This window comes from Phragmites australis, chromosome 4, assembly GCF_958298935.1.
Source record: "Phragmites australis chromosome 4, lpPhrAust1.1, whole genome shotgun sequence".
Classification (NCBI taxonomy): domain Eukaryota; kingdom Viridiplantae; phylum Streptophyta; class Magnoliopsida; order Poales; family Poaceae; genus Phragmites; species Phragmites australis.
In genome coordinates, this window is record NC_084924.1 from 27,363,722 (window position 1) to 27,390,711 (window position 26,990).

The window sequence follows — 26,990 nt, forward strand, 5'->3', positions numbered from 1 at the left end:
TTTTGTCAGCGCGTACATTCTGCTTAGATTAAGATGTCACACCAAATAATCGAACTAACTAATCATAATTGCCTCAAAGAAATTTGCCATCTTCAACCATGCTGGTTGCTTGCACCAGTGATCCTGCATGCCCAAAGGCTAAATCCGTTGTTGAATAGGGTCTTATTGTGAAGAGGCGAAATTAAGATGGTGCAAAGAGGTTGGGGAATTGGAAGAAATCCTAAGGCCGTCTCCAACGGAGACGCTATCGCCTCCTGCAAAGCACTGTAGCGCGAGATTTACCGTTTGTAGCTCCCGTATCCCTGTCCAACAAACACCGTATCGAGCGGCACAGTGATGCGGGGAGGGGGCAGGCGACGGCAATTTTGGGGCTCGATGTGGCGACGGCTTCCCTGTGCGCGTGGGTTCTCGCGAAGGAGTCGTTGCTCCCGCGGCGAGGCAGAAGCGGTCCTGGCGAGCCCTTGCGGAGGCGAGGCGGGCGGCTTCGGTGGCCGACGGAAGCGAGCAGGTTCCGGCGACCGGGGAGACGACGCATCCTGTCCCGTGGGTGACGACTGGGGCGACGGAGAGCCGGCGGCCGCGCTCGAAGGTTCACCACCGTCCGTGTGCTCGGCGGCAGTAACACGACCGTGGTCCTCCCCAAGCCTCCGGTAAGTCGTCGGGTTCCTAGATCCATATGTTTGCGTGGCCGACGGTCGGAGTTGGGCTTGGTCGCCGCCGGTAGTGAGGAAGATCCGTGTATTTCTCGAGGGCTTCCTTGCTTCATAGCTTTTTTTGCTTGGTTTGAGCTGATGCATCTCTTTGCTTGGTTGGATTATTGATTCATGAATCTGTGGGGAGACGACGTAGATTCGATTTTGGAGTGCACATATGTGATTGGGGACAAATGGGGTTAGTTTTACAGATGTCAAGTGTCAGATCTGCATCCATCTCGAATTTGCATATGTCAAAGCACTGAACAATTGTTTCTGTCTACTAATTTTGAACAATTTGTAGTCAAAAAATGATATATTACAGGCGTGTTATGGAAATGCAAGTTGATAAAAGCTGAAAAAGTGCCATAAGATGGGAAATAACTTGCAGCCTAGCATAAATCAGATACCTATCCTCGATTTACATGGTTCTATCTGTTTCATTCTGGATGCATTGCGGTTGTATTGCTCTAGCTGGGGTTCCTTGGCCTTTTGGAAGCTGAGATGCTGTTTGAATGACTGGTGTGAATGTGATGACAAGAGAGATGGGAGGGGGACAACAATGCAATTCACTTGTAGGGGGGTATAAGTTCTGTTTGCTGATTTGAGCTAAAATTGGTGTAAGAGCTTGTAGATTGGATTACTAGAGACGAGTAGACTCATTTAGGAGTTGGATCACTAGAGCAAAACAAGTTTGTTGCTGGTGGAAGAGAATTCCATGTCGCACATCTCAATTTACATACAGTAATTTGGTAAAGCAAAGTACTGTGCAAGTTTACCTCAAATTTAGTTTGTAACTCAATTTTATCTTAAATCAGCACCCATTAAATAAGTTTGTTGATCTTTAAAGTGGTGGACTAGTGCAGATCTTGAATTGGATTGGCATGTGCATTCAGGGTTGAACCTTCACTCCACATGCATCTTTAATACCAATTATATTGCATGAAATGGTTAAGCAGTGTACATGTTAATACCAATTATATTGCATGAAATGGTTAAGGAGTGTACATGTTAAGATAAAATTTAGTTCCTCGCTGTAGTCATTCCTCTCCCGTGCTTGTAGATGGACACCGCAGCGCTTGCCGCGCTTGTGTCGAAGATGCAGGACCGTGTGCAGGAGGTGGCTGCCGCGTTGAAGAAGGTGGCCACCATTGCGGAGGTCGACATCATTGCGGCGGACTTGGATCAGCTCGTGTTCGAAGTTGAAGATGCTGTGCGCGGTGGTGGCGTGGCCAACCATGTTGGTCACGCCGACAATACAAGCGTGGCAGTGGAAGAGGAAGCGTCGCCCTCAAAGGACGTTGACGACGATGACGTCGTTCCCATTGACTGGAGCCCGGATCAGCTTCTGATTTCGGACGACGGCATGTCCGTCGAATCCGATCGTTCTTGGAGGCTATAGTTGGGTAGGGTGTGTATCTAGTTCTTCGGTATTTGTCGTTACTCCTCGTATTGTGCGTAATATTATGACATTTGGCGTAATATTATTTTAGTAATCGAGTGTGCACTGTTTATGTTATGAAAAAGTGTTATGTGTTCATTGATCGCTTCACATTTACTTTGTTTTCTTATTCCTTATATTCTTCTATGGGTTTATGAAAGATGAAGCTTGTCTGCTTAAAAACAAAGTTCTTATCTGACCTCAATAACCAATTTACAGAGCTGGTCACCTTCAGTTTGTTCCCAGCTAGTTACTGTCATTGCTTTGTACCACCAACTTGTGATTGCAATGATTAATTGCATTTCTATGATCAAAATGTTGTTGTATTTCATTGCTGCCATGTATCTGGTTTGCAGGGACTCTATGGAGTACGCCCCGTTCCTGCGTGGTGACGACGATGGCATGAGCTGGGACGATTTTGTGCCCGACACCCAAGAAGGCATCATCGGGACACATTCTAATGTCAGAGAGGAGCAGCACCTAGAGGCACCGGGAGAGGTTGCATCTGCAGGTGGCCGTGGAAGCAGTTACAGCATGAAGGAGGACCTTCTTATTGTGTCGGCATGGCTGAACGTGAGCATGGATCCCGTGGTGGGGAGCAACCAGAGTGTTGGGGCTTTCTGGCAGAGGATCGAGACATTCTTTCATGAGCACAAAGACTTCGCTTCGAGCCGCAATAAGAAGTCTCTGGAGGGGAGGTGGAGGTTCATCAACGCTATGGTGCAGAAGTTCTGCGGCCACTATGGCAAGGCCACGCGTAATCGGAAGAGTGGGACGACTGAGGCCGACACGGTACGTTATCTGTCAACTTATTTTCAATTCGGGATTCCTGACTAGAACACCAAGGTTGACAATTGTAGCTTATGCAAAGATACAGGACCAAATCTGTTGCTTCACATGACTCAGTGCTTCTCTGTTGCATTTGTGTTCCTGGTTTTATGCTATTTGCTTATGACATTGGAACATCTTGCCAGATCGCGGCGGCATTGCAGATGTTCCAGGCTGCGGAGCACAAGGAGTTCACGTTGATGCCATGTTGGCAGCAGTTGAGGAATCATCCCAAGTGGCAATCGGAGTCTTCGCGCAAGAAGCAGAAGACCACCGCCGTGCCAAGCCCCTCATCGACGCCGCACGTTGAGTCTTCTCCCGGGCTCAACGTGTCTGAAGGTGTAGCTGCAGGACCTTCCATTGGCAGTCCACGTCCAAAAAGGCCACTTGGCCGCAATCGCTCGAAGGAGGTTGCCCGCGGTTCGTCCTCCTCGAACTCAGCTTCCGCCCCAATGGTTGAGATATTTGACCGACATTTGGCCATGAAAGAGAAGCTTGAGAAGGAAAATGCAGAGAGGTTTGCTGAGATGATGAGAATGGAGCAGCAAAAGCTCAGGCTTGAGGAGGAACGTGTGCAATTGGAAAAGATCAAGGAGGAGAGGGAAAAGGTAAGGGAGGAGAGGGAAAAGTTAAAGGAGGAGAGGGAGATAATGAACATGGATCTTTCGCAGATGGATGAAGACCAGCAGGCCTACTACAGGACCCTCAGGCAGAGTATTATTGCAGCTAGGCGCGCCGCCTCTTGGCCATCCGTCTAGTTTACGCTCTTTCTTGTGAATTAGGTTGTGCGAAACATATCTGCACCTTTCGAAACCAGTTTGTTCTCCTGTGTTATGTAGCCTGCGCCAGATGGCTTTGTTTGCATGTTGTAGTGGAATGACTTCTCAGTTGTAGTAGAATGAATTTATTGCCTTCCTGTCTTCCTGCTGCAAGTGATGTTCAGTACTACCTGGACACCTTCCGAATGCAGTATCTCTATAATGCTGTGCAAAGCTGATCAATAATATTTTGTTTCTATGTTCTGTGTTATAGGATAGGACACATTCTGATTCCATCTTAATGCAGTCCAAAAATATTTACAAATCAATTCACACTTTCGATGTATAGAATTTTCTCAGTCCCCAAAGCTCGAGCTGTTTTGTTGAATGGTGCTGTTAGAAATGGGGAGCGCCTGGTTCCCCTAGGTACATTTGACCTGTCCATGAGAGCATGCATTGTATTATTTCGTTTTTCATCTCGCATTGTGCACGGTTCTTTATTCAAAACAACAACAATCAGAGCACACCGATGCAAGGACTAACATAATACGCACTTACGTAGAACATAGTTGCATATGACACACTACTAAACATAATACGCACTTGCATAGGACTAAGCAGGTTATTGATCAAACAAGATGAGGTTGATACTACTCTCCTCCGTGGAGCTGCCAGAGATGCTCAACAATGTCGTCACGGAGTTGGTGATGACCCTGCCTGCTTCTTATAGCACGATACCTCTGCATAAATACTTGCAGTGGGGGGGTTGAGTCGTGCGACGTCTCCACAACCTCACCAGCACCCTCGTACATGTGTTCGACTTCCCCATCCGGTCTCTCATCTTCGATTATCATGTTGTGCATGATAATGCAGGCGGTCATGACGTCGTTAAGGGTTTCCTGATCCCATAACCTCGCTGCCCCCCGGACTATGGGAAACCGGGACTGCAGGACTCCGAAGGCCCGTTCCACATCCTTCCGTGCTGCCGCCTGCTGAACCACGAAGTGTTGCCGCTTCCTCCCAACTGCAGATTGTATGGGCTTCACGAACGTGGCCCACTCCGGATAGATGCCGTCTGCAAGGTAGTACCCCATGGTGTAATGGTGTCCATTAATGGAGTATTGTACCTTGGGGGCCTCGCCAGCGGCAAGATTGTCGAGGAGATGTGAGCGGTGCAGCACATTGATGTCGTTCAGAGAACCTGGCATGCCGAAGAAGGCATGCCAAATCCACAGGTCCCGCGACGCTACCGCCTCTAGAATGATCGTAGGTGCACTGACATGGCCAGTGAAAGAACCCGACCACGCCGTCGGACAGTTCTTCCACCTCCAATGCATGCAGTCAATGCTTCCCAGCATCCCGGGGAAACCTCTTCGCTCGTTGATAGCAATCAAGCGAGCAGTGTCCTCCTCATTCGGAGCACGGAGGTACTCATCGCCGAACACCTCGACGACGGCACGAACAAACCGCCTCATGCTCTCAACTATGGTGGACTCCCCTAGCCGGAGGCACTCATCCAGAGAATCGGCTGGAGCATCGTATGCTAGCATACGGAATGCCGCAGTCACTTTTTGCAAGGAGGACAGCCCCAGCTCGCCTGCAGCGTTCCTCCTTTGCTGGAACCACGGGTCATGCTCCTGAACCGCCTGCACAATCCTGAGGTAAAGATCACGTTTCATCCTGAACCTGCACGAACACCGAGCATTAGCACCTCAGACACCATCACTACATAATACTTACACAAGAGAGCTTTTTCCAAATTTGCCTGCGACGGAAAATGTAGTCGGGGTACACCGCTGGATCGGCAAAGTAGTCGTTGTACAACCTATTATGGCCCTCCAGCCGATTCCGGTTGACACGCCGATGACCCGGCACTGAACCGCCCCAAGGGCCTCGCTGTGATGCCTCCTCGTCCGCATGCCATGCGCTGAGAGTCGCTAAGACCAACTCATCTTCCTCATCGGCAGAATGATTCGAGAAACACAGGTCTCTCAAGTACTGATTCCAGGCTGAACGATGATCCATTTGGCTGGCTTGCAAGTGAGATTACCTTAGCCTCATATATGTAGTGCGATGGTGCGGCTTCTGCAGCAAGACTGCTGGCCTCCTTCCTCTACAAGCTAAATTGTAGTGGAAGCCACATCATTTCGTACGCTGCAAACAATCTTTTGCGACTGCGTAGTGGCAGGTGGCGAAAAAAATGCGGTCTCAAAAATTTATTACCAAAAAATATATTTATTTCCGACTAAATGAAATTTAAACGTACCACGAATTTTAACCGTGACATTCAATACCCGTTGCAATGGGAACAAGTGGAAAAAACAATGCTGCTATGGCGGTTGGGCAAAAATCAATTTAATATGGGAGAGAGAAGATAGTGGATGAGATATAGAGTTTCTGTTGAAGATGGATGGAATGAGGGAGGCTGTAATAGTGATAGGGGGTGCTATAATAGTGTTTTAAAGTGTGAAAATTTAAGGTTCCTGTTGGAGACGGCCTAATAGCGTGTAAATGTTCCTTGGGATATATATAGTTGTTAGTCGCGCGTAATTGTTTGATTCAGTTTTTCACAATAGAGTCCAGTCAATCTATACGGAGACCGCTAAAATAATACACTCATGTGTGGAAAAAAATGATACGGTTATTTGTGAATTGGCAACCGATGTTTAAAATTTGGGTGGAGACCTCGGCATTCTTTGGGCGCCAAATTGTATATAGCAGCTAGGGATTGAACCCTGGCTGGCTTGCAACCATCCAGTGTCCCGACTATGTTGTGTTATTTTCCCATGTAGTCAGTAATATTTATATAGTGCAATCGAACCGGTCCTTATCATCTTCGGTGGATATGGAAAGGTGCATGAACCGGTCCTTATCATCTTGTTCCCTTGCTATAATAGCCAAAGGAGACACCATGGCGATTTCATCAATTTGCCCGTTTCCCCTCCTCTGGTAGGCTTTCCACGATTGGAGCAAGTAGAGAACGGGTGGATCGACGTCCAGCATGGCTAGATAGGTAGTTAGAAGCGTTTATGTTTGTAGATTTGGTGATCTGGTAGTGTAGGTTTTGGTCTCCTAGAGGTGTCAATGGAGGTGACGCCTCGCTGGCTTTTGCTCTTCCTGTTAGTCATCTGCGAGCTCGTCGGCTTCTACGTCAGCTCTGGTTACAGCCATGGGGGGATACTTTTGATCCTCTTTTGTGATTGTTTGGATGTGTTGCTGGGCTTTATGCTGGCGATGGTAGCCTGCTCGTTTGGGTCTCCATCCTGCTTCTGGTCGAGGGTGGTGGTGCCAGTGGGTTTCCTCAGCTGATCCAGTGATGTGGTCGTCGGTGGGACAAAGACGTCTTGGTTATGGTCCGAGTCATTGGCTCTTGCGACGTTTCCAAGGTTTGAAGCCCGTCATCAAGGTCGGTTGGAGGGCTGAGCTCTGACATTGATGGTCTGCATCGAGCACTTGTGCGGGGCCACAACGGTCGATGTCTGGAGGAAGAAGATGTCGAAGAGGCCTCATTTTATCTCTTTGTATTTGCTGTTTTCATCAGGGGTCTCGATGTAAAATTGGGATGTACTGTGCTTCAATTTTGATATAAATCCCACCCCTTTTCGCAAAAAAAAGAGAAAAATCTTCAGTGGATGTTTAGAATGACTTGGCAAGAAAATACTGCTGACAAGATAATGTGTACTCGAGAAAAATATCACAAAGAGGATACAACCACTATCCATAAAGCAATAACTGTCAGAAACTTAGACTTCCTTTAAGCATTGTGGTGGTTTCTCAAAAGGACTTATCTATCTCTAGACTTGGTTTCTTAGAAGCAACTTTTTAGAGCCATAACAGAAAAATCTTACTAGATGCAGTAAAGATTCCTATAACATTACTATATTCCACTACGCAGCATAACACATCAACCATGAATTGGGCCTTGCTAGTTTGGGACCGTCGAGTGATTGTGATATATCCATTTACCCTTTGTGTTGATTAGCTGACAGTGTAGTCATATATCCTACAATCAGCCGAGTTTCATTTCTTTTTTAATCAACCAGCCAAGTTTGAGGTGGTGAAGAAAATGAAGGTCGGATCAATTCAGCTCTCACCACCTCACTAACATAACCAACAAACTTTTTTTTCAGAAGTTTTCCGGTGGTCCTCTTTTCAAAGTTGCAAAAATTTCAAAGCAGATCAGAGGTCGAGATTAGTTTCGGTTGATTAAGATCTGAAGGGTAATTTAGGGGGAGAGTACGTTCTCGGATGTTAGGATTGAATCGGCCAGGTTGCCCGTCGGTAATTCCGAGCCCTTACCCAGCCCGTAGCTCACTAAAACCCTAACTGAACGACGATGCATGTCTAAGGGCGTGCGCACGCAGCGGCCCAGAGCTTCGACGTACGCCAGCGACGCAGGACCGGGATCACTACTGTATTGTTTAAAATATCAACCATCCGATATAAACAAGTTACCTTGACCAATCCTCAACTGTCAATTGTGCATAACCGTTGTTTTTAACAGACACGCCACTTGACTCGCGACTCCTGGCCATGTTTACGTAATCGGTGTAAGGGAGGAGTTACTGCAGCACTGTTATGCATTGACGGGATTCATTTTGGGGTTTTGTGATAGATGAAGGTTGCAAAACTTTGTCTTCCAACACGACACTCCAAGCTTTGATGTCAATAGGCTTCTTCAACCTACCATCCGCCATTCCGCTGTGTCAATAGACCTTTGCGCATGAGTGCGGACTGGCTATAGGACATTCAATGAGTCGAGCTTGAGCGAGTCTATCGTCTTAAATTTGAGCTGGATAGAAACTCGAGCCGAGCTAAAGATGTGGCCAAGTCTACAACCAGACTTGAGCTTGGCTTGTTAGCATCTCGAGCCTAAAGCAAGTCGAGTTCAAGTAGCTCGCGAATCTTTAAACTTTTTTGATAGCTCTATCTATGAGTCACATGTTATATAGTCATATGGCCTTAATGTTAGGTAATTGAACTTTAGGTTAGATGGTGAGATTGAAAAATGAACTTGGCTAAAATGAATGAGATTTGTTTTCATACAGAAAGCATTTGGAGTTAGTCGAGCTTTTGACGAGATGTCCGAGCTCGACAAGCTCACGAGCTTGTGGCTAGGTTTGATCTTGGCTTGTTAGGGTCTTGAACCGAGCTTGAATAGAGCCTATATCAAGTCGAGTTTGAGTAGCTCGTGAGCATCGAGTTTTTTTTACAACCCTAACTGACTGTTTGTGCCGTTTTGGTCACGAGGCACACACTGTCCCTTTCTTTTCTAGCATGCGTGGAAATTCGGCACCCACGATTTACTAAGGATCCGTTTGGTTACCCACATGACATAGCCTGGCTCGTAGCCAGTGAGCTAGGATTATTTGAGCTAGACTGTGTGCATACAATGCTATTTGTTTAGTTGGCTACATGTGCTTAGCCTGGGTGGGAAGATATTGTGCTCGATTGCCTGTATGAGTATATGTTGTATGAGATTAAAATAAAAAATAAGTATTAATATGATGTTTATTTTACATAAATACACTCTATAATACTTAATTTATCATATTAAACCTTATTCTAATTTAAAATGTACTAATATGAGTTAACACTCACTAATTATATGTTAATATCATTACTGTTGCAGCCTAGCCCAAAAGAAACATCCGTTTCTCAAAAGCCAGGCTGCAACAATGATCTCGCGTGTAGCCATCCAAACAGCCCGAAACTACATCCAAAGATACTAGCCAAGTTGATGCAGGCTACCCAACAACCCCTAAAGCACAATCCTCCTGTCGTTTCCTTTACAACAAACAAGAATTGAAACTAGGACTCCGAACTAAATAACTCTTATGTTCTAGTTTAGACATAACTTTGACTAACAAATATTGATCTAAAACTTTAACTAAAATTTTTGATCCAAAACTTTGAAAAAAAGTTTATCTAAAACTTTAACTTAAAAATTTGAACTGAAACTTCGACAAAACAATTGATCTAAAACTTTGATAAAAAAGAAGATCTTAAACTTTAACTTAAAAAATTTGAACTAAAACTTTAACTAAATTTTGAGCAAAAGTTTTTAACAAAAAATTGTATGGTGAAGATTCACTTGATCATAAAAAACATAAAAAGGCAAATCAGATTCAACTTGGATAAGAGAAAAGACTGAAAACAAATATCAAACCCTAAAGTTTTGGGGAAAACTTTTTAGTGAAAAAAATGTAACCTTATAATCAAATCGGACCTGCAATGCCTAACGTCCCTGCACCTCCCATCCTCCAAATATGTGAGTAGAGAGAAGGGGTCGGGAGAGGGGGAGGGAGAGGAGGAGGATGGTGGCGATCGGTCATCCGAACGAGCTCGCAGCTCAGTCGTACCCTACAGCATGGATCTAGATCCATTTAGCTGTGAGGAAGGGAGAGATGGAGAGAGAACGAGAGATAGAAGATATGTTTGGATCCTTTGCCCTACCTAGCCTCACCTTGCCAGGCAAGGATATATGTTTGGTACTAGCTCTAGGTTCTGTTTGGCACAGCTTATGCTTTTGCACAATCCGCTTCATGGTGAATCCTGTGAAAATCATATTCTGCTTCTCCGAGTTGTACAGTTCATTACCAAAATCCGTTTACTGATAATCTGCTATAGAATCCTACCGTTCGATACAGCTTCTCTAGAATTCTTAGAATCTACAAATAGAAGTTATGTAAAACAGGACCCTAGAAACTTGATTTGTTAGGCAAGGCGAGCATGTGGTGCGAAGGAAACTGAGCAAGAAGGAAAAAGCTACATGGTGAGAATCGGGAGTCATGCTCACGTTTGGTTGACGATGTGTCCGTTACATGCTGCTATATTTTTTTAAACGGAGGAGCTAGTGTCCGGACGTCCGGAGCCAGCGCTCGCTCTAGACGATTCCAGGCCGTCGAACCTAAATAGCTGGACAGTAGCTCTGCCGTTCGATGCAAACCGAAAAATTCCCACCGCAACATGTCATCATGATGGCAATAAATGGCACGAATATCTCTTCTCCGTTTCGTTCTCTGCTGGAAAATTCCCACCGCAACATGCCATCGTGTTGCACACAACAAAAAATAGCTTACTGGCGTCCGATTCTAGGAGAGTAAAATCCCACCGCAATATCAATGCCATGTTTCATGGAACATGCCACAAGAAAATGATAAAACGATAATCTCAACATCAATAATTTTTTCCAACATTCCAAATCACTTGTCACAACATCCCAATCCCCTGCTGCAACATCACTAAAACGAGTTGATCCCACCAAATCACATGTTGTAACATCAGATAAACTAATGCAACATCCCAAATCATCTGTAAATATCCAAAATCAGCTGCTGCAACATAGAAAAAAGCTCATCGTCGCTCGATTCAATGCCTTACTGCTTCGTCTCACCCGCGCAGAAGTGCTGGTGAGCCGTGGTGCTCACCGGGCCCGGCCTATTGTGCTGCTAGCCACTGACCACGAGGCCACGACTGCAGCACTACAGTGGCAACGTCTACCAGGGCTCTAGGGGCACCACCTGTAGCGCCGTGAGCATGCCCAAGAGTGTCGATGATGTCAACAGCCTCCCGATATCCTCGAACTCTAGCACCTTTGGCCAATGCCAACGCCCAAGGGCAACGTGACCACCTCCAGGAGCTTGGCTATGACAACAACAGTGAAGGTGGATAGCGCGCGCCTCGAAACATCAGAGGCGACCGATGGTCATGGAGCAGCAGGCCTGGATCTAATCGGAGCGGGTTGGACAAGACAGAGAATGCAGGACAAAGAGCGGTGCTCTGTTGGAGACAAGAGACAGACACACTTCTCTGCAAACTCGATTGAATAAAAATTTTGGGTCTAGGGTTATGCGTAGTGCCATATGAAGTGTCCGGGTGGAACACAGCCTCGAACGTCTTAGGAGGAGCATTATCATAAAAAATTCCCACCCTAACATCACAAATCACTTACTGAAACATCCTAATTCACCTATTGCAGCATCAAAAAGACCGATTTGAGCCAAATCACATGTTGTAAATTGTTGAAACATTTCAAATCGGCTGATGGAATATCAAAATTTACCTACTACAACATTGGAGAGAAACAGTTGCATCCCAATAGTCATAATTGTTGTTGCAACAATCGAAATGAATACATGCTTGCAACATCTCAAAGAGGCCACCACAACATCCAATTGACTTGCCTATAAGATTGAGATCCTAGCCTCTTTCGATCCAATACGTAGTCAAACCTTCTCGACTCTGCAACTTCCTCCGCCATGACCCGAAACCCCAACCACTCTCCGATTAGGAAGAAATAACATCTTTTCAACCTTTGTTATTGCAAAATTTGTATTGAATTTATTCTACCAAACTTAAGAGCACTAATAATTTAATGCTTACTAACTTTATGATTTTATAGTATCAGTGTTATGGTTGGCAAGACATGTAGTAGGCGCCGACCAAGGATAGTAGCAGATCAAAGTGGCGGTTGAGGTTGCCTTAGTTGGATTATGGAAGATAGGAAGGTTTGGATTTAGCCGTTTAGGATTAGGAGTCCGTATTCAAGTCAACAATAAGAGTTAAGATTAGGAAGGTTTGGATTGTAATCTAATTCAGTTAGGAGTCTAAGTTGTTTGGGAGTTGTAATCTACCATGCTCTATATATGAAGAGTAGTAGGGCCTTTAAGAAATCAAGTAATAAAACAATATAGTTCTCTCACCTCAATTCTTTGTTATCTCATCTCCTGCCCATTCCTCTTCTCTGGTCGATGCCCTCCAGCCGTCCCAAATCTCACCACGGGTAAGAAACTGACAAAAGATCGACCGACAACTGCCCACAACTATCCTATTTCCTCACGGAGGTGACAACTTGGTATCAGAGACCATGTCTTCCAACACAGATCAGGACTAGTTCAAGACGATGCTAGCTGCAATGGAGGATTTGCTCTCAAGGAATTTCAGGCAGCCTTTAGCGACGTCACAATCGCGCTGTCCGATCTTACGCACATAGTGACCGGATTGGTGGATCGTATTACATCCCTAGAGAAATCAAAGTGTGGGTATAATGCTTCGATCCCGGGCGATTCTGTTTCATCTGCAGCAGATCAGTCCCAACCCAAGTTGGACAACTTGTCAGGTGCATCTCCACTATTGTTTCCCAAATTGGGTGACACCGGCATCTTGACCAGGGATGACAAATCTACTACCCCACTAGCCGAGCCCATCCCACCCTTGTCTGTTGGTGGCTCCCTGCCCAGATTAGAAGCCCAGATGGGCAACAGCAATACAAGTGCAATACCGCGTTTCTTCAAATTGGAGTTTCCACGGTATGATGGTAAGGACAACCAATTGCCATGACTTACTAGATGTGAGCAATTTTTTTTGGGGGAAACGAACGAAGGAGCAACACAAGCTTTGGCTTACATCTTACCACATAGATGGCAATGTACACCATTGGTACTTCCACCTGGAACGTAGCCGGGGTAAGCCACCCTAGGATGAATTCAAGATACTTTGCAATACTCACTTCGAGCCACCCATTCGCTGCCATCCACTGGGTGAGCTGTGCCATCTTCGACAAACAGGCACAATGGAGGATTATCATAGTCGCTTGTTGGCACTGCTAAGCCAAGCCAATCATATGACAGAACGTTAGGAATAGCAATTGTTCACTTCAAGGCTCTAGATGACCTTGGGTCGATGTCAAGCTTCAAGACCTAAGAGATTTGGAGGAAGTAATGAGTCTGGCCTGGGCGTATGAGAAGAATGCTACACGCATACCTCGGAGCAGCGATCTGCCCTAGTTTCCATCTCAGCGGATGGCACCACCACAGGCAACAACAACACAGCCACCCAGATCATCATCCACCTCACAAATAGAACAAATAGATGCGGCAGCCACCCGACAAGTTTGCCGGCCTTCTCCCGTAGAGATGGCAGAGCATCGTTGCCAAGGCCTTTGCTTCAATTGTGACAAAAAGTTTGTACATGGCCAACGGTGCGCTCACCTGTTCTACATCGAATGCAACGATACATCAATCGATGAGGCAGAGTGGAATGCTATGGAGGATGGTCCGGTCGAGCCAAAGATCTCCCTATATGCAGTGGCTGGTGTCTAGAAAGTAGACACTATCCACTTGTAGGTACAGGTTGACGGCCGTCCTTTGTTGGCGCTGGTGGATTCAGGGTTGTCACACAACTTCATTCACAAAGACCATGTGCTCAGTCTTGGCATCCCCCTCCATCCAGCACACACAGACGTTTGAGTGATGGTCGCCAATGGGGATCATCTCACCTTGTCAGGAGTCTGCAAGCGATTGCACATATGCATCGATCAGGACGAGTTTGCTTGGACTGTTACGCAGTTCCCTTGGGCGGCTACGACATCATTCTCGGCACACAGTGGCTGCATACACTGGTACCCATCCTATGGGACTTCAATCGCCTGACCATGTCATGCCACCTACAGGGTCGTGCTGTCACATGGCTCGGAATTCCATGACCCTGGGCACCAAGGTTGTATGCGATAGATGAGCAGGGCACTCTCCTACGAAGTCTCCTGCAAGATTACTGTGACTTGTTCAACAAACCTCGTAGCCTGCCTCCGTCGCGCATCCACAATCATTGCATACATCTGAAGCAAGGTGCGCAACTCAGCTGCAGAAGGACGAACTCAAGCATCAATGTGCTGACATGCTCACGTAGGTCACCATCCAAGAACATCTTGTTTCTCATCGCCAGTGCAGTTGGTAAAGAAACACGATGGTTCGTGGCTCTTCTACATTGACTACTGTGCCCTCAACACCCTTACCATCAAGGATAAATTTCCAATTCCGGTGGTCGAAGAACTTGTCGATGAACTACATGGTGCCAAATACTTCACCAAGCTTGATCTCCGCTTGGGCTACCATCAGGTCCACATGAATCAGGCGTATATTGAGAAGACGGTGTTCCACACACATCACGGCCACTACGAGTTCCTGGTCATGCCTTTTGACTTGACCAATACCCCGGTAACCTTCCAAGCTCTCATGAACGACATCCTTCAACGGTACTTGCGTCGCTTTGTTCTTAATTTTTTATGACATCCTCAGTACATCGTATCATGGGCAGAACATCTACATCATGTTTGACTGGTATTGGAAGCACTACGCCAACACTAACTCTTCATCAAGAAGTCTAAATGCACATTTGGGGCTTCATCCGTGTCCTACCTAGGGCATGTGGTGTTGGCCGTAGGTATGGCTATGGATCAGCAGAAAGTGTAGGCGGTCACTGAATGGCTTGTACCACATTCTATCCATGAAGTATGTGGATTTCTTGGTCCCAGGCTATTACTAGCCCTTCATTATGGGATATGGCTCTCTCGCTGAACCTCTGACATTCCTACTGAAGAAGGAGGCCTTCGTTTGGACTGAGGAGACAGCTCAGGCTTTCCAAACCCTCAAGCTCTCATTGTCTTCGGCCCCGGTCTTGTAGCTGCCAGATTTCTGTCATATTTTCTTTGTAGAATGTGAGGCCTCAGGGACAGGTATGGGCATAGTCCTCATCAAGGGAAGGGGCTGGTGGCTTTCTTTAGCCAGGCCATGGTGCCTCGGCATGCTGGACTGGCATCTTATGAGCAAGAGTTGATCGGGCTGGCGCAGGCTACCAAACATTGGTGGCCCTACCTCTGGGGTTGACGTTTACAGCTTAAAATTTCCTATTGGACCAGCGGTTAGCAACAATTCCTCAACACCGGTGGATCAGTAAGTTGCTAGGCTTTGAATTTGAGATGCAATATAAGCTGGGCAATACTAGTATCGTGGCCGACACTCTGTCTCGTCGTGCTGCAGATTCTGCAGCTGCATTTGCGCTCTCTACGCCGGCATTTGACATATTCAGCACTCTACGGTAGGAGGTGGTCACCAATTCTGCACTCCAATAGTTGGGGGACAATGTCAGAAACAACCACAAGGGGCCGATATGGGAGCTTCGTGATGGTCTGATCATTGTTGGCTACCATATCTATGCTCCTGCTACCTCTCCATCGGTACAGCAGCTCATTGTGCAAGCACACAACACCGGCTATGAGGGAGTTTAGAGGACATTGCAGCGGCTCCGAGATGATTTTCGTATTTCAGGGGACAAGTCTTTGGTGCAAGACTTTGTTTGCACATGCTCCATCTGCCAACAAAACAAAGTCAGCCACTTGCACCCAGCTGGACTATTGAAATCTCTGCCGATCTCAGCTCATATTTGGAGTGACATTGCGATGGATTTCATCGAAGTGCTTCCGAGGGTAAACAATAAAACTGTAATCCTCATTGTGGTTGATCATTTCTCCAAATATGCTCATTTTATTCTGCTCAGACATCCTTACACGGCCAGTTCTGTAGCCCGTGCTTTCTTTGATGAGGTGGTCCGTCTTCATGGGTTGCTTGAGTCAATTGTCAGTGACCAGGATGTGATCTTCACTAGCAATTTGTGGAAGGAGTTGTTCACATCGGGAACATGTTTGCATATGAGCTCACCCTTCCACCCATAGACCGATGGTCAGTATGAGGCTGCTAATAAAGGGATCGGCCCAAGCAGTGTTTGCGAGTGCTCCCGTGGGTGGAATATTGCTAAAATACTATGTATCACTTAGTACTACGGGACACTCCCTTTCAGGTGATCTATAGCTGGCAGCCCCCATCTATGCGGGTGTATGAGAGAGGTGAAGCGCGGGTGCCGGTCATGGAACAGTCTCTAACCGAAAGAGATAAGTTCATCAGGGATGTGTGTGAAAGACTTCTCCAAGTCCAAGAATATGCTAAGCTATACTATGATGCCAAACATACAAAGGTGGCTTTCGTGGTTGGTGATTGGGTGTGGCTCAAGTTGATTAAACGTCCAGCAGCCTCTCTTCCAGCATATAGCAAAGGCAAACTCTCTCCCAGGTTTTATGGACCTTTTCAGGTTTGGAACGCATTGGGGAGGTCTCCTATTGCCTTCATCTTCCTGCTGGAGCAAACATTCATGATATCTTTCATGTGGGAGTTCTGAAAAAGTTCTATAGTGAGCCATTGATGGTACAACCGCAGTTGCCTCCTCTGTTGCATGGCCATGCCTTGCCCAGACCATCTCAGGTAGTGCGTAGTAGATTGGCCCGAGGGGTTTGACAAATTTTGGTGCGTTGGGAAGGCATGCTTGATGGTGAAGCAACTTGGGAAGATGTATCCTTCAAGAAGCTGTATCCAGAGTTTCAGCTCAAGGACGTGCTGTTTCCGAAGGAGGGAAAAGATGTTATGGCTGGCAAGACATATAGTAGGTGCTGACCAAGGATAGTAACATATCAAAGTGGCGGTTGAGGTTGCCTTAGTTGGATTATGGAAGATAGGAACGTTTGGATTTAGTTGGTTAGGATCAGGAGTCCGTATTCAAGTCGGTAGGAAGAGATAAGATTAGGAAGATTTAGATTGTAATCTAATTCGGTTAGGAGTCTGAGTTGTTTGGGAGTTATAATCGGCCATGCTCTATATATGAAGAGCCGTAGGGCCTTTAGGAAATCAAGCAATAAAACAATCTAATTCTCTCACCTCAATTCTCTATTATCTCATCTCCTGCTCGTTTATGTTTATCTTCTCTGGCTGGCGCCCTCCAGGTGTCCCAGATCTCACCACGGGCAAGAAACCGGCCAAAGATCGGCTGGCGACTTCCCACAGGCCACAACTATCCTATTCGGTCATTTCCTCACGGACTTGAGAATCAGTGAGTCAGTGACTATACCCGTAAGTAAGAACTAAGCATCTAGCTCTTGTAAACTGTAAGATATTCAGCTGGAAGCCTGGAACTTCACTCTCTGAACACCATACAAATCAGTATACAAGTCATAATGTGGTACATGAACTTAATATGCTTGACTCTTGGAATAGGATTAAGTTGTTTCAATTACAGATCTCATGATAGTGTTAGTTTAAATTTTATTTTATTTTTCCTTTAATTTTGTTTCACATTTTATCATGGTGTAGTAATGGACAGGTGTAAGCCTGCCTTACAAATTTTTGTTAAACAATTGGAGCCTCAAATTCTGGTTGCTCTTATTCCAGGTTTTAGCTGTGAAAAAGATCAATTTCTCCGCCTTCCCAAACCATCCATCTGATTTGTTCATTGAGCTGGTTGCCAACATTGCAAAGCTAAATCATCCAAACCTCTCTGAGCTAGATGGCTACTGCTCCGAGCATGGATCTTACAAGACTGGATCTCTCCATGACTTCCTTCACCGGTTGGATGCGTACGGCAAACCGTTGTCTTGGAATAGCCGTGTCAAGATTGCGCTAGGATCTGTGAGGGCATTAGAGTAAGCCAGGCAGACTCATCAAATGATTGTTTTGTTCTGGAACTGAATATGCGCTACCTTTCAGGTATCTACATGAAACTTGTTCGCCATCTATCATCCACAAGAATTTCAAATCGTCTAACATACTGTTGGACAATGAAATTAACCCCCATATTTCAGATTGCTGGTTTGCAGACCTGATTCCTAACCAGGAACTCCAGGTATTAATCTGTTCGTGTGTACTTTTACATATTATAGCTAGGAATGTATGAATACGAGAAATGTACTCTGATGTCTGATCTTTAGCAAGTATTTTGCTAGTATAAAGTTAGTCATTGTTTGTAACCAATTAGATGGAATGAAATATGGAAGATAACTCAGTACAATAAGCAGTCTATCAGCATCAGAAATCTGAAAGTTTTGACTAAGCAATTATCTGGCAGTTCATGCAATAATTATCGTACAAAACAGATACTTAGTTTTTTTAACTTTAGGTTCCGTTTGTGAAGTATTTTTTTCATGCTTTATGCAATTTCATGTTAGTAGTGCGGATGTTAATGGGCAAACTTTCTCTAAAGATTTCCTGAAGTGCTTACATATTGACAACTTCAGGAATCAGATGACAACTCGGGATACAGAGCTCCTGAGGTGACCATGTATGGTCATTACTCTCTAAAGAGTGATGTTTACAGCTTTGGAGTCGTCATGCTAGAGCTGCTGACTGGCCGGAAAGCATTCGACAGGTGAACATGGAGAGGATTGTGGTGCTACTCTTAAATTTATCAAGAAAAATGAGGAAGTGAGTTTGAACTGAATGAAAATATATGCAGTGCTGCATAGAACTAACTGTTGTCTGAAACTATTTCAGCTCCCAACCAAGGCCCCAGCAATCATTAGTCCGATGGGCTGCTCCGCAGCTGCACGACATCGACTCGCTGGATCAGATGGTTGATCCTGCACTGGAGGGGCTGTACCCTGCGAAATCGCTCTCTCGATTCGCCGACGCAATCGCGCTCTGTGTCCAGGTAAACACACTCAGTTTAGCTGCTATTTCCTTCTCCAACCGTTGTGCAGTGTTGCTGAGGTATCCCGTTTCCAATTGCAACAGCCTGAGCCAGAATTCAGGCCACCGATTGCGGAGGTCGTCCAGTCCTGCTCGAGGGGGATTCCCTACAGTTTGTCAGTTTTTTATGAGAACGATAGAAGTTACAGATGTTGCAGCTAGCTTGGCATTGATAATAAACCAGTATCAGGTGAAATGTGGCTTTTCCTGTCTCTCATTTCACTACGAATCATACCTGTTTTGTGTATAAAAGCTACATAAGCCTTTCTGCAATACTGCTACATCCTCACTCATGAGTGAAAAAGAAGTTCTCTTTTGTATGGTTCAGGCACGTATATGCATCAGAATGTCCTTTATAGACAATCAACTTTCTCATTTCGGCAGGCATGATCAGCCTCCTAAATAAAATAGAAATAATTACCATGATTGGCACAGCACTAATCATATGTTATCCGTTAATAACTACGGAGAAGCTCAGCTTCTGCAGAGAGAAAAATCAGTAAGTGCCGATTAGTTAGCTACTTTGCATTCCCTCCGAAGTCTGAATCATAACCAAGAAACATCAACTGAGAAGAACATGACCACATACTCCAACCAAATTGTATATCAACATCTCTGTCATGTATATGTACATCAGAAAGAATCCGCATCAACAATTCGTTCAATGAGTATAATACAGTACAATAATCCCTTTGCCAATAATCCCAATGGTAAATAGAAATTTACCATCATGAACATCCTTATTTAATTTCACCCTTTAGTTGCTTAGAAAAATTAAAGAATTGGCCCTTTCTAGTTTCTAGCCGTGGAATGACAGTCTCAGTCTCACCACCCAGCCATAGTAAGGACGACCAAGCCGAGCACTAGCACGGTGCTCCACGCGGCGGACGCCCTACCGGCGGCCGACTTGCCAGCGAGCTCGTGGCGGCCGGTGTCGATCATGATCTCGAAGCGGCAGGTCCCCTGGGATGGGTCGGTGGTGGTGATGATGGAGAGGTTGTTGAAGTTGCACGCAGCCTTCTGCTGGTTGGCCGCCTGGAAGAACTGGTTGAATGCGTAGGAGACGTTGCGGCGCTCGTCGAGGCTGCTGCACGACGAGCCGGGGCTGAGGCTGGTGCAGTCCGAGTACTGGCACGCGTATGAGACGGCGCCGCCGATGGCTGGGTCGGCCGGGCTGGCGTCTGGCCGGAGCACGCACCACTGCTTGGACAGGTAGCGGACGCCCTTGGCCGGCACGATGGGGCGTCCGTTGGCGAGCCTGAGCGGGTACTTGGGCGAGCCGTCGTAGTTGAAGATGCCCCAGTGGCGCTCGAAGTTGCCGGGGTCGACGCTCTTGTTGTCCTCGTCGAGCAGCGCGAAGACGTAGACGTCGGGCATCTGCGGGCGGCGCGGGGTGCCCTTGCCGGCGGTGATGCGGTCGAAGAGGCCCTGGTTGAACTTCTGCGCGTCGGCGATGTTGGCGTTCTTGTCGCCGTCGGTGGGCCAGCCGATCTCGCCGACGACGACGGGGATGGCGCCGAGGCCGTGCTTCTCGAGGGCGGCGATGAGCGTGTCGTAGTTAGCGTCGAAGACGTTGGTGTAGAGCACGTTGCCGTCCTGGACGCTGGCCTGCGAGGGCCGCGCGCCGGGCGCCGGGAAGAAGGCGTAGTCGGCGGGGAAGTTGGGGTCGGCGTCGAGGGAGAGGAAGGGGTAGATGTTGATGGCGAGCACGCCGTTGTTGTCGAGGAGGAAGCGGATGAGGCTGACCATGAGCCCCGTGATGTCCGGGCGGAAGTCGCCGGAGGAGGGGCGCCCGTCGGGAGCCTCGTAGACGTCGGCGTTGAGCGGGACGGTGACGTGCACCTGCTTGCCCAGGCCGGCCTTGACGAGCGCGGCCTGCACGTTCTGCACCGCCGGAAGCGTGGCCGCCTCGAACATTCCCTTGTACGACTTGAGGAACGGCTCGTTGCCCACCGCCACGTACCTGCGCGCGCCACGCCATGCCATGTTACAAACCGCACGAGTTTCAAAGCAAAGTCAATCTAATCTAGGCACAACCGAACGAAACGAACCTGATGTCGACGCCGTACTTGGAGATGTATGTGGAGACGTTCTGGAGCACCCACTGCTCGGCGGCGCCGACGGTGGCGGCGATGGGGGCGAGGAGGTCGTTGGGGAGGCCGATCATGACCTGCATGCCCGAGTGGCCGAGGGCGCGCAGGGCGGGCGGGTCGGCCTCGAAGAGCTTTACCTTGTCGAAGCCGTTGTCACGCAGGAGCCTCACCGTGATGTCCCCGGGCAGCGGGTGCAGCGCGCGGGTGCCCCAGTTGGCGGCCAGCGCCTCCACGGGCCGCGCACGGAACACCACCGGGTACGCCACGGCCACCCACAGCACCGCCAGCGCCGCACACGATCCCATCGGTCACGCAGACTGCTTGCTGCCTTTGCTGCGGTGCCCCAAGTTATGGTGATCTTTTCGGCGACTGATGGTGACGATGATATAGGCCGGGTAGCATGCATGGACGACAAGTAAGATGGTGTTTGCACGGAGAGAGGAAAGTATATACAAATGTTGTGGTGTTGGAGAAATGAATTTGACAAGAAAACGAAGGGGATCAGATGCCCAACCCAACCCAACCCAAATGGACAAGTGTAGGCGGAGGAGGGATCAGGTGGGAGATACGTGTACCTTCCCTGATTCAGGTGGCTTTAGATCAAGCTAGGGAAGGAGGGAATCAATCACTTTTGCTTGCGTTCGGATAGGGCCTCGACACGATTGCAGCGTCTGCAGGAGCAGCGTCTGTTTCTACCTACTCGACGACTTGTCATCAAATCCATACCACCTCATTTTGTACCGCAAAAGTGATACCAGTATCTCCCAGTGTTGGTCCACGGCGACCGCAAAAATTCGTTTGTACCGACTGGACTTGTCACCAAATTGACACCACCTCATTTTGTGCGCATCTTCCTTTTTCCTGAATTTGCTCAAACGTTCAAACAGAGTGCCAAAACCGAAGTCTCATTCAACACGGAAACAAACTAGTAGTCGGGCTGTTTGGTTCATGCCCAACATGAGCCAAACCAAAATTTGGCAACACCGAAATTCATTTTTTGAATTTGAATGTCTCAAATTCAAATCTATTTCTTAGTTTCAATTCAGCGGAAATCCAATCAAATTCAATTCTTTTGAATTCAAACATCTCTTAAATTTCGAAGCTTCAAGTCCAAATCTTTTTCCTAATTCAAATACCCTTATTTGAATTACCCTTATTTGAATTAATGTGAAACCTAACTTCAATCCAAATCCAATCTGAATCCAGATCCAATCGAATCATCGTCACCGTATTCACATGCAATTTGAATAGTTCATGATGTATTCAAATGCCTTCCCATTCAATCGCTTCACAAATTCAATTCAAATTAATTCGAATCAAGTTCTATGTTCAAATCTCGTATTTCAAATCATCGTTCCAACATAATGTCCATTCAGATTCAAATACAATTTGAATTACCCAATCCAATTTAAACTCAAGTCATTCGTTTGAATTGTCAGACATCCAATTACACATTCAAATACAATTATTTGACTTTAGCATCTAAATGTCCTCTCTCCCTGTAGGATCGAGGAGGTCGACTAGTGGAGATGAATAGGAGGTTCTAAAAACCATCTATCAATTTAACCGATAAAGACGCAGAATTAAAATGACCGGTTATAACACATATTAAACACCAAAACTCTATGTCTCAACAAAGTGACAAATTCTATGTCTATGTCAATGTTTGCAATCTAGGGTGGCATATAAGCAATTATGGTTCTAGAAATATAAATTGCACAAGGTATTGCATGAAAGTAAATATCACAACATAAAAGTAAATAACACGAGAGATGACATTTGAAGTTTATCCCATAGTATCGGTGATTTGCCAATCACTCCTAATCCACGTTGAGGTGGATTCAAGCCTTTAACCGCTCCTATATCAAGTATGCAATTCTCACCATGAGAAGTGGTTTTCCACGAGCAATTTGATCTTGAGCCAGTTAATCTAATGAACCACTCACTATTTCGATTCCACTAGAGTTGCACTTTACCTCTTCGGCAAGACATGCATAAAGCCTCTCACAATCACCATCGTGGCTCCTTCACAAGCTTCTTTGAAGGGCTCAACGATGCAACCACCTCCAAGCCGTCTAGGAGACGGCAACCTCCAAGAGTAACAAGCCAAGAGAAAATCGACTCTCACAAGTGTCTAAAACTCAATCACTAATGCAAATGCACTTGATTCTTGCCTCACAACCCTCTCTATGTATAACACATGCATAAATGTGTAGTGAGGACTTTTCTTAGCTCAAGTATACTCAATGGGGGCAGAAGCTCACATACAAGCCACTGGACATAGGGTATATATAGGCCACAACTCGAAATGTAGCTGTTGCCCAAAGTCAGACTTCTCTGCGCATCTGGCAGTCAGATCACAATACAACTTGTGGTCAGACTGTCACTGGACAAATGGCTCTAAACCTAGCCATTACTAACTTTTTAGACCTCTGACGGTCAGAACGACCCTCTTGGTGGTTAGATCGCGAGCCTCGAACAGGGGTCTAAAACTCTCTGTTCTCTGGCGGTCAAACTGGCAACACCTGACGGTCAGACCGCCACCAGTTCTAGAGAAATGAAAGTTCTCTGCAAGTTCCAGGAGTCAGACCGTCCATCTTGGCGGTCAGACCGCCACCCTGGCTGTCACATCCCAAATTCCATAATCGCGTGATTAAGCTTAATCATGCATCATTAGTGTCATAATTATTTTTGAGGTAAATTATTTTGACGTACTAGAGCACTTAGTTTGAAATCAATTAGATGAGAGAAAGAAATTCGGGAGAGAAAAGAATTAAATTCGCATTTAAAATAGACCTCTTTCTCTCTAACATGTGGGACCCACCCGGCCCCACCATCTCTCCCTCCACTTGGGCAGCAGCCCCACTTGCTCCCTCACTCCCACTCCCGTGCCTCTCTCCTCTCCCAACCAGCCAAAGCAAGGGAGCAAGAGCTCACTCTCCCTCTCACTCCCTCTCTCCTTTCTCCCTCAAATTCGCGCTCTAGGAGCCGAATCAAGGTATGCATGTGGTACCATTGCTATCACAAGCTCACAAGTATTCCATTCCTCCAATTTGTTTGCTCATTCTTGAAGGATTTGAGCCGATTTGGATGTCTTTTGGTGTTAGGATTGAAAAGTGAAGAACACCAGAGTTCTTCGATTTTCCACCGTTTTCTCCTTCTCCCGGCGGTCCCCAATCTCGGTAAAGCACCTTGGGTAAGTCCTCTAGGCTTCCCATGGCTTGGATACACATTTGGTTGGTCGAAATCCGAATTTGGAGCTAGGTGGTGAAGTTTAGGCATTTTTGGATGTTTTAGACCTAATTTGAGGAATTAGATGAATTTGAGTTAGGAATGGAGTTTCTAGGGTTTTAAATGAGTTTTAGAACCCTTGAACTAGCTCAAACATGTTCCCTTTTGGTTTGGAGAAGATCGCCATTCGTTCCGGGCATTTTCCCCCTCAAAATAGTCCAGTTTGGAGCTTCTCCGGAGTCTCCGGGTGAGCCCCAGCCAAAAATAAAAGAGAGGGTGCTGCCGGAGAGTCTCCCGGAGTCTCCGGTACTCCGGAGTATCCGACCTTCACCGGAGTATCCGGGTGCACTGTTTATCAGCCTATGCTGATAACTTGTAAAATTCATAATTAATTCATACGAACTCTAAAAATCATGAAACTAATTTTATTGGTTTCCTAATAAACTACTCTATCTATTAAAAATATCCCCAGCCATTAAATGTCGATTTAATTTTTTAGGCTAATTAATTAGGCTTAAGCTTTATTAATTCACCATTAATTCTTTACAAGTCCAAAATGGATGAAGCCAATTTTGCTAGTATTCTTATGACTTTTTCTAATTACGAAAAATGTTTTCCTACATTTTAAAGCATATTTTCATGGTATTTCATCATTTGCACCTTGTGGCTTAGATTGTTGCATTTCATTTATGGTTATCATTTTACGCGTTATGTTTCTTAGAATACGCCGATCCATCGATCCCGGAGACTAAGGTCGATCCCGAGGTGCCGCACCTTTGTGAACCAGTGCATCAAGGCAAGCAACTAACATATTTCACCCATGTCAAATTTGAAAGTCTCAATTGATGAATATGCTTATATATGTATGCATGTGTCGGGTACCCTTGGGTAGAACCTATGCCGATTGCATCTTTCTACCTTGGTCAATTGTTCAAGTAATTTCCTTGTAGCCAAGAGATGGTGTTATGTCTAGGTACGAGTACGATATACATGCTTAGCAATGCTTAGGTATTTCGGTAGAAGTCGAACAACGGCGTTCTCCATTGTTCGCGAGATTAGGATCTACTACTGTTTACAATTACATGTTATTGGTGATGGTATGGTTAGTGAGTGGTGAGTATGAGATGAGATGTGGGCGGTGTTAGGGGTGTCGTCTGCCTCGGTGGAAAGTCCAGGGGGCAGGTCGGGAGAGGAAACCCGAGTACTATAGACCGCTTGCATTGTTTAAGGTCGTCCGTCGGTACCGTTGGCTTTAGTACTTACCTTACTCACCACATGCTGATCTAATGGTAAGGTGAGCCGAATACCTTCGCAGTTGTGGCTTTGTGGGCGTGAATATCGACGGTGTGAGCGGGCGGGCTTGCAAGCGGTACTAGTTTGCTCCGGGGGTAGTTCTAGTATCACCGCGCCGAGCGATGCATGCCCCATACGGTTGGGGCTGGTTGGGAAAGGTTGTCACGGGTACCCCCTTGTGTGCACTTTAGCGGGTGGCACAAGCCGTATGGTCCTCGTGTCGTGTGGGTCCAGGAGTATCCCCTGCAGAGTGTATAAACAGTTCAAACTGCCACGTTCTCGGTCATGAGCATGCTATTGTTTCATCCGTATCGGTCATAGAGGTTCGTTGTGGATTTGTGGTTCGGGTTTGTGGTGGTGGTTATGTGGGAGTGGTCAGAGTTGGTACTTGTTATACTTTTGATACACATGTTGATTACAATTACTTATGTTCAGTTGGTGATGCAGGGTAGTGTCATATATGTTGGTCAAGTTAGTTGCGCACGCATATGTCTAGGTTGCTTACCACTTTAATTCACTTAACCATGTTTAATCCTTGCTACCAGCTAATGCATGATCCTTGGAGTCGAGCTATGTATATGTGCTCTATATTGTGTAAGACTTGCGAGTACCTTCGTACTCAGGGTGTTGCCCTTAAGTTGATGCAGGTTCGCAGGTCGGCGAGGAAGAGGCGGTGTTTAGCTACTTTGTGCCTGCCGATCAGGGTGGCGGGCAGGAGTAGCACACTCTACTCCGAACTCAGTGTTTTGGTATGGAGCCTAAGGGCATGTGGCTTCATATCCTTTTGTTGTATAGTTTTCTTTCGCTGCGTAGATCTTTGGGGAGTTAGGAGTTGAGGGGTTTTTGTCTCCTCCTAGCTCGCTTTTGTTATAAATTATTGGAATCAGTTGCATGCTTAATATTTGTAATATAAATGTTTATTACTTGCTCTTTATTAAGCTATATTGCGATGCACTATGTTGGAGGCATATGTTCCGATCCTTGGGCACAAAACACGTGTCGGGACTGCCAGAATGGTATTCGGGTTAATTGTCGAGGTTGGATTACGAATAATGATCCGCCTGATGATTAATTTGAATACTGTTTGGACGGGTCCTCACACTGGCAGTCAGACCACCACCCTGGTGGTCAGATCGGAGTTCTTGGAGGTTCCACTGCCACTCCCTGACCAGCACATCTGACACTCATAGAAACGGCGATAACTTTCTAATCCGATGTCCGATTTAGGTGATCTTGGACGGACTCTACGGAAAACATATTCAAAAGGCTACACATCGCATTTAATTATTTAACCTCAAACCCATTGG

At 46.3% G+C, this 26,990-nt stretch overlaps 3 protein-coding genes across 3 annotated transcripts; 1 reads left to right on the top strand and 2 right to left on the bottom strand.

The window, feature by feature from the left end:
* Positions 1–4,244: 4,244 nt before the first annotated feature.
* Positions 4,245–5,501, bottom strand: LOC133914292 (uncharacterized). Its single transcript, XM_062357411.1, has one exon. The coding sequence runs from the start codon at positions 5,396–5,398 to the stop codon at positions 4,370–4,372; it is 1,029 nt and encodes a 342-aa protein (XP_062213395.1). The 5' UTR covers positions 5,399–5,501; the 3' UTR covers positions 4,245–4,369.
* Positions 5,502–16,870: 11,369 nt separating this feature from the next.
* LOC133914698 (protein STRUBBELIG-RECEPTOR FAMILY 7-like) lies at positions 16,871–19,228 on the top strand. Its single transcript, XM_062357749.1, has 6 exons — positions 16,871–16,969; positions 17,774–18,024; positions 18,089–18,242; positions 18,616–18,746; positions 18,872–19,028; positions 19,112–19,228. Exons 1-6 carry the CDS (start codon positions 16,871–16,873, stop codon positions 19,226–19,228), a joined length of 909 nt encoding a protein of 302 aa, XP_062213733.1.
* A 424-nt stretch (positions 19,229–19,652) lies between these two features.
* LOC133914293 (glucan endo-1,3-beta-glucosidase 5-like) lies at positions 19,653–21,531 on the bottom strand. Its single transcript, XM_062357412.1, has 2 exons — positions 21,118–21,531; positions 19,653–21,029 (listed from the first exon to the last, which is right to left on the bottom strand). The coding sequence occupies exons 1-2, from the start codon at positions 21,462–21,464 to the stop codon at positions 19,892–19,894; spliced, it is 1,485 nt and encodes a 494-aa protein (XP_062213396.1). The 5' UTR covers positions 21,465–21,531; the 3' UTR covers positions 19,653–19,891.
* Between the last annotated feature and the right edge of the window lie 5,459 nt (positions 21,532–26,990).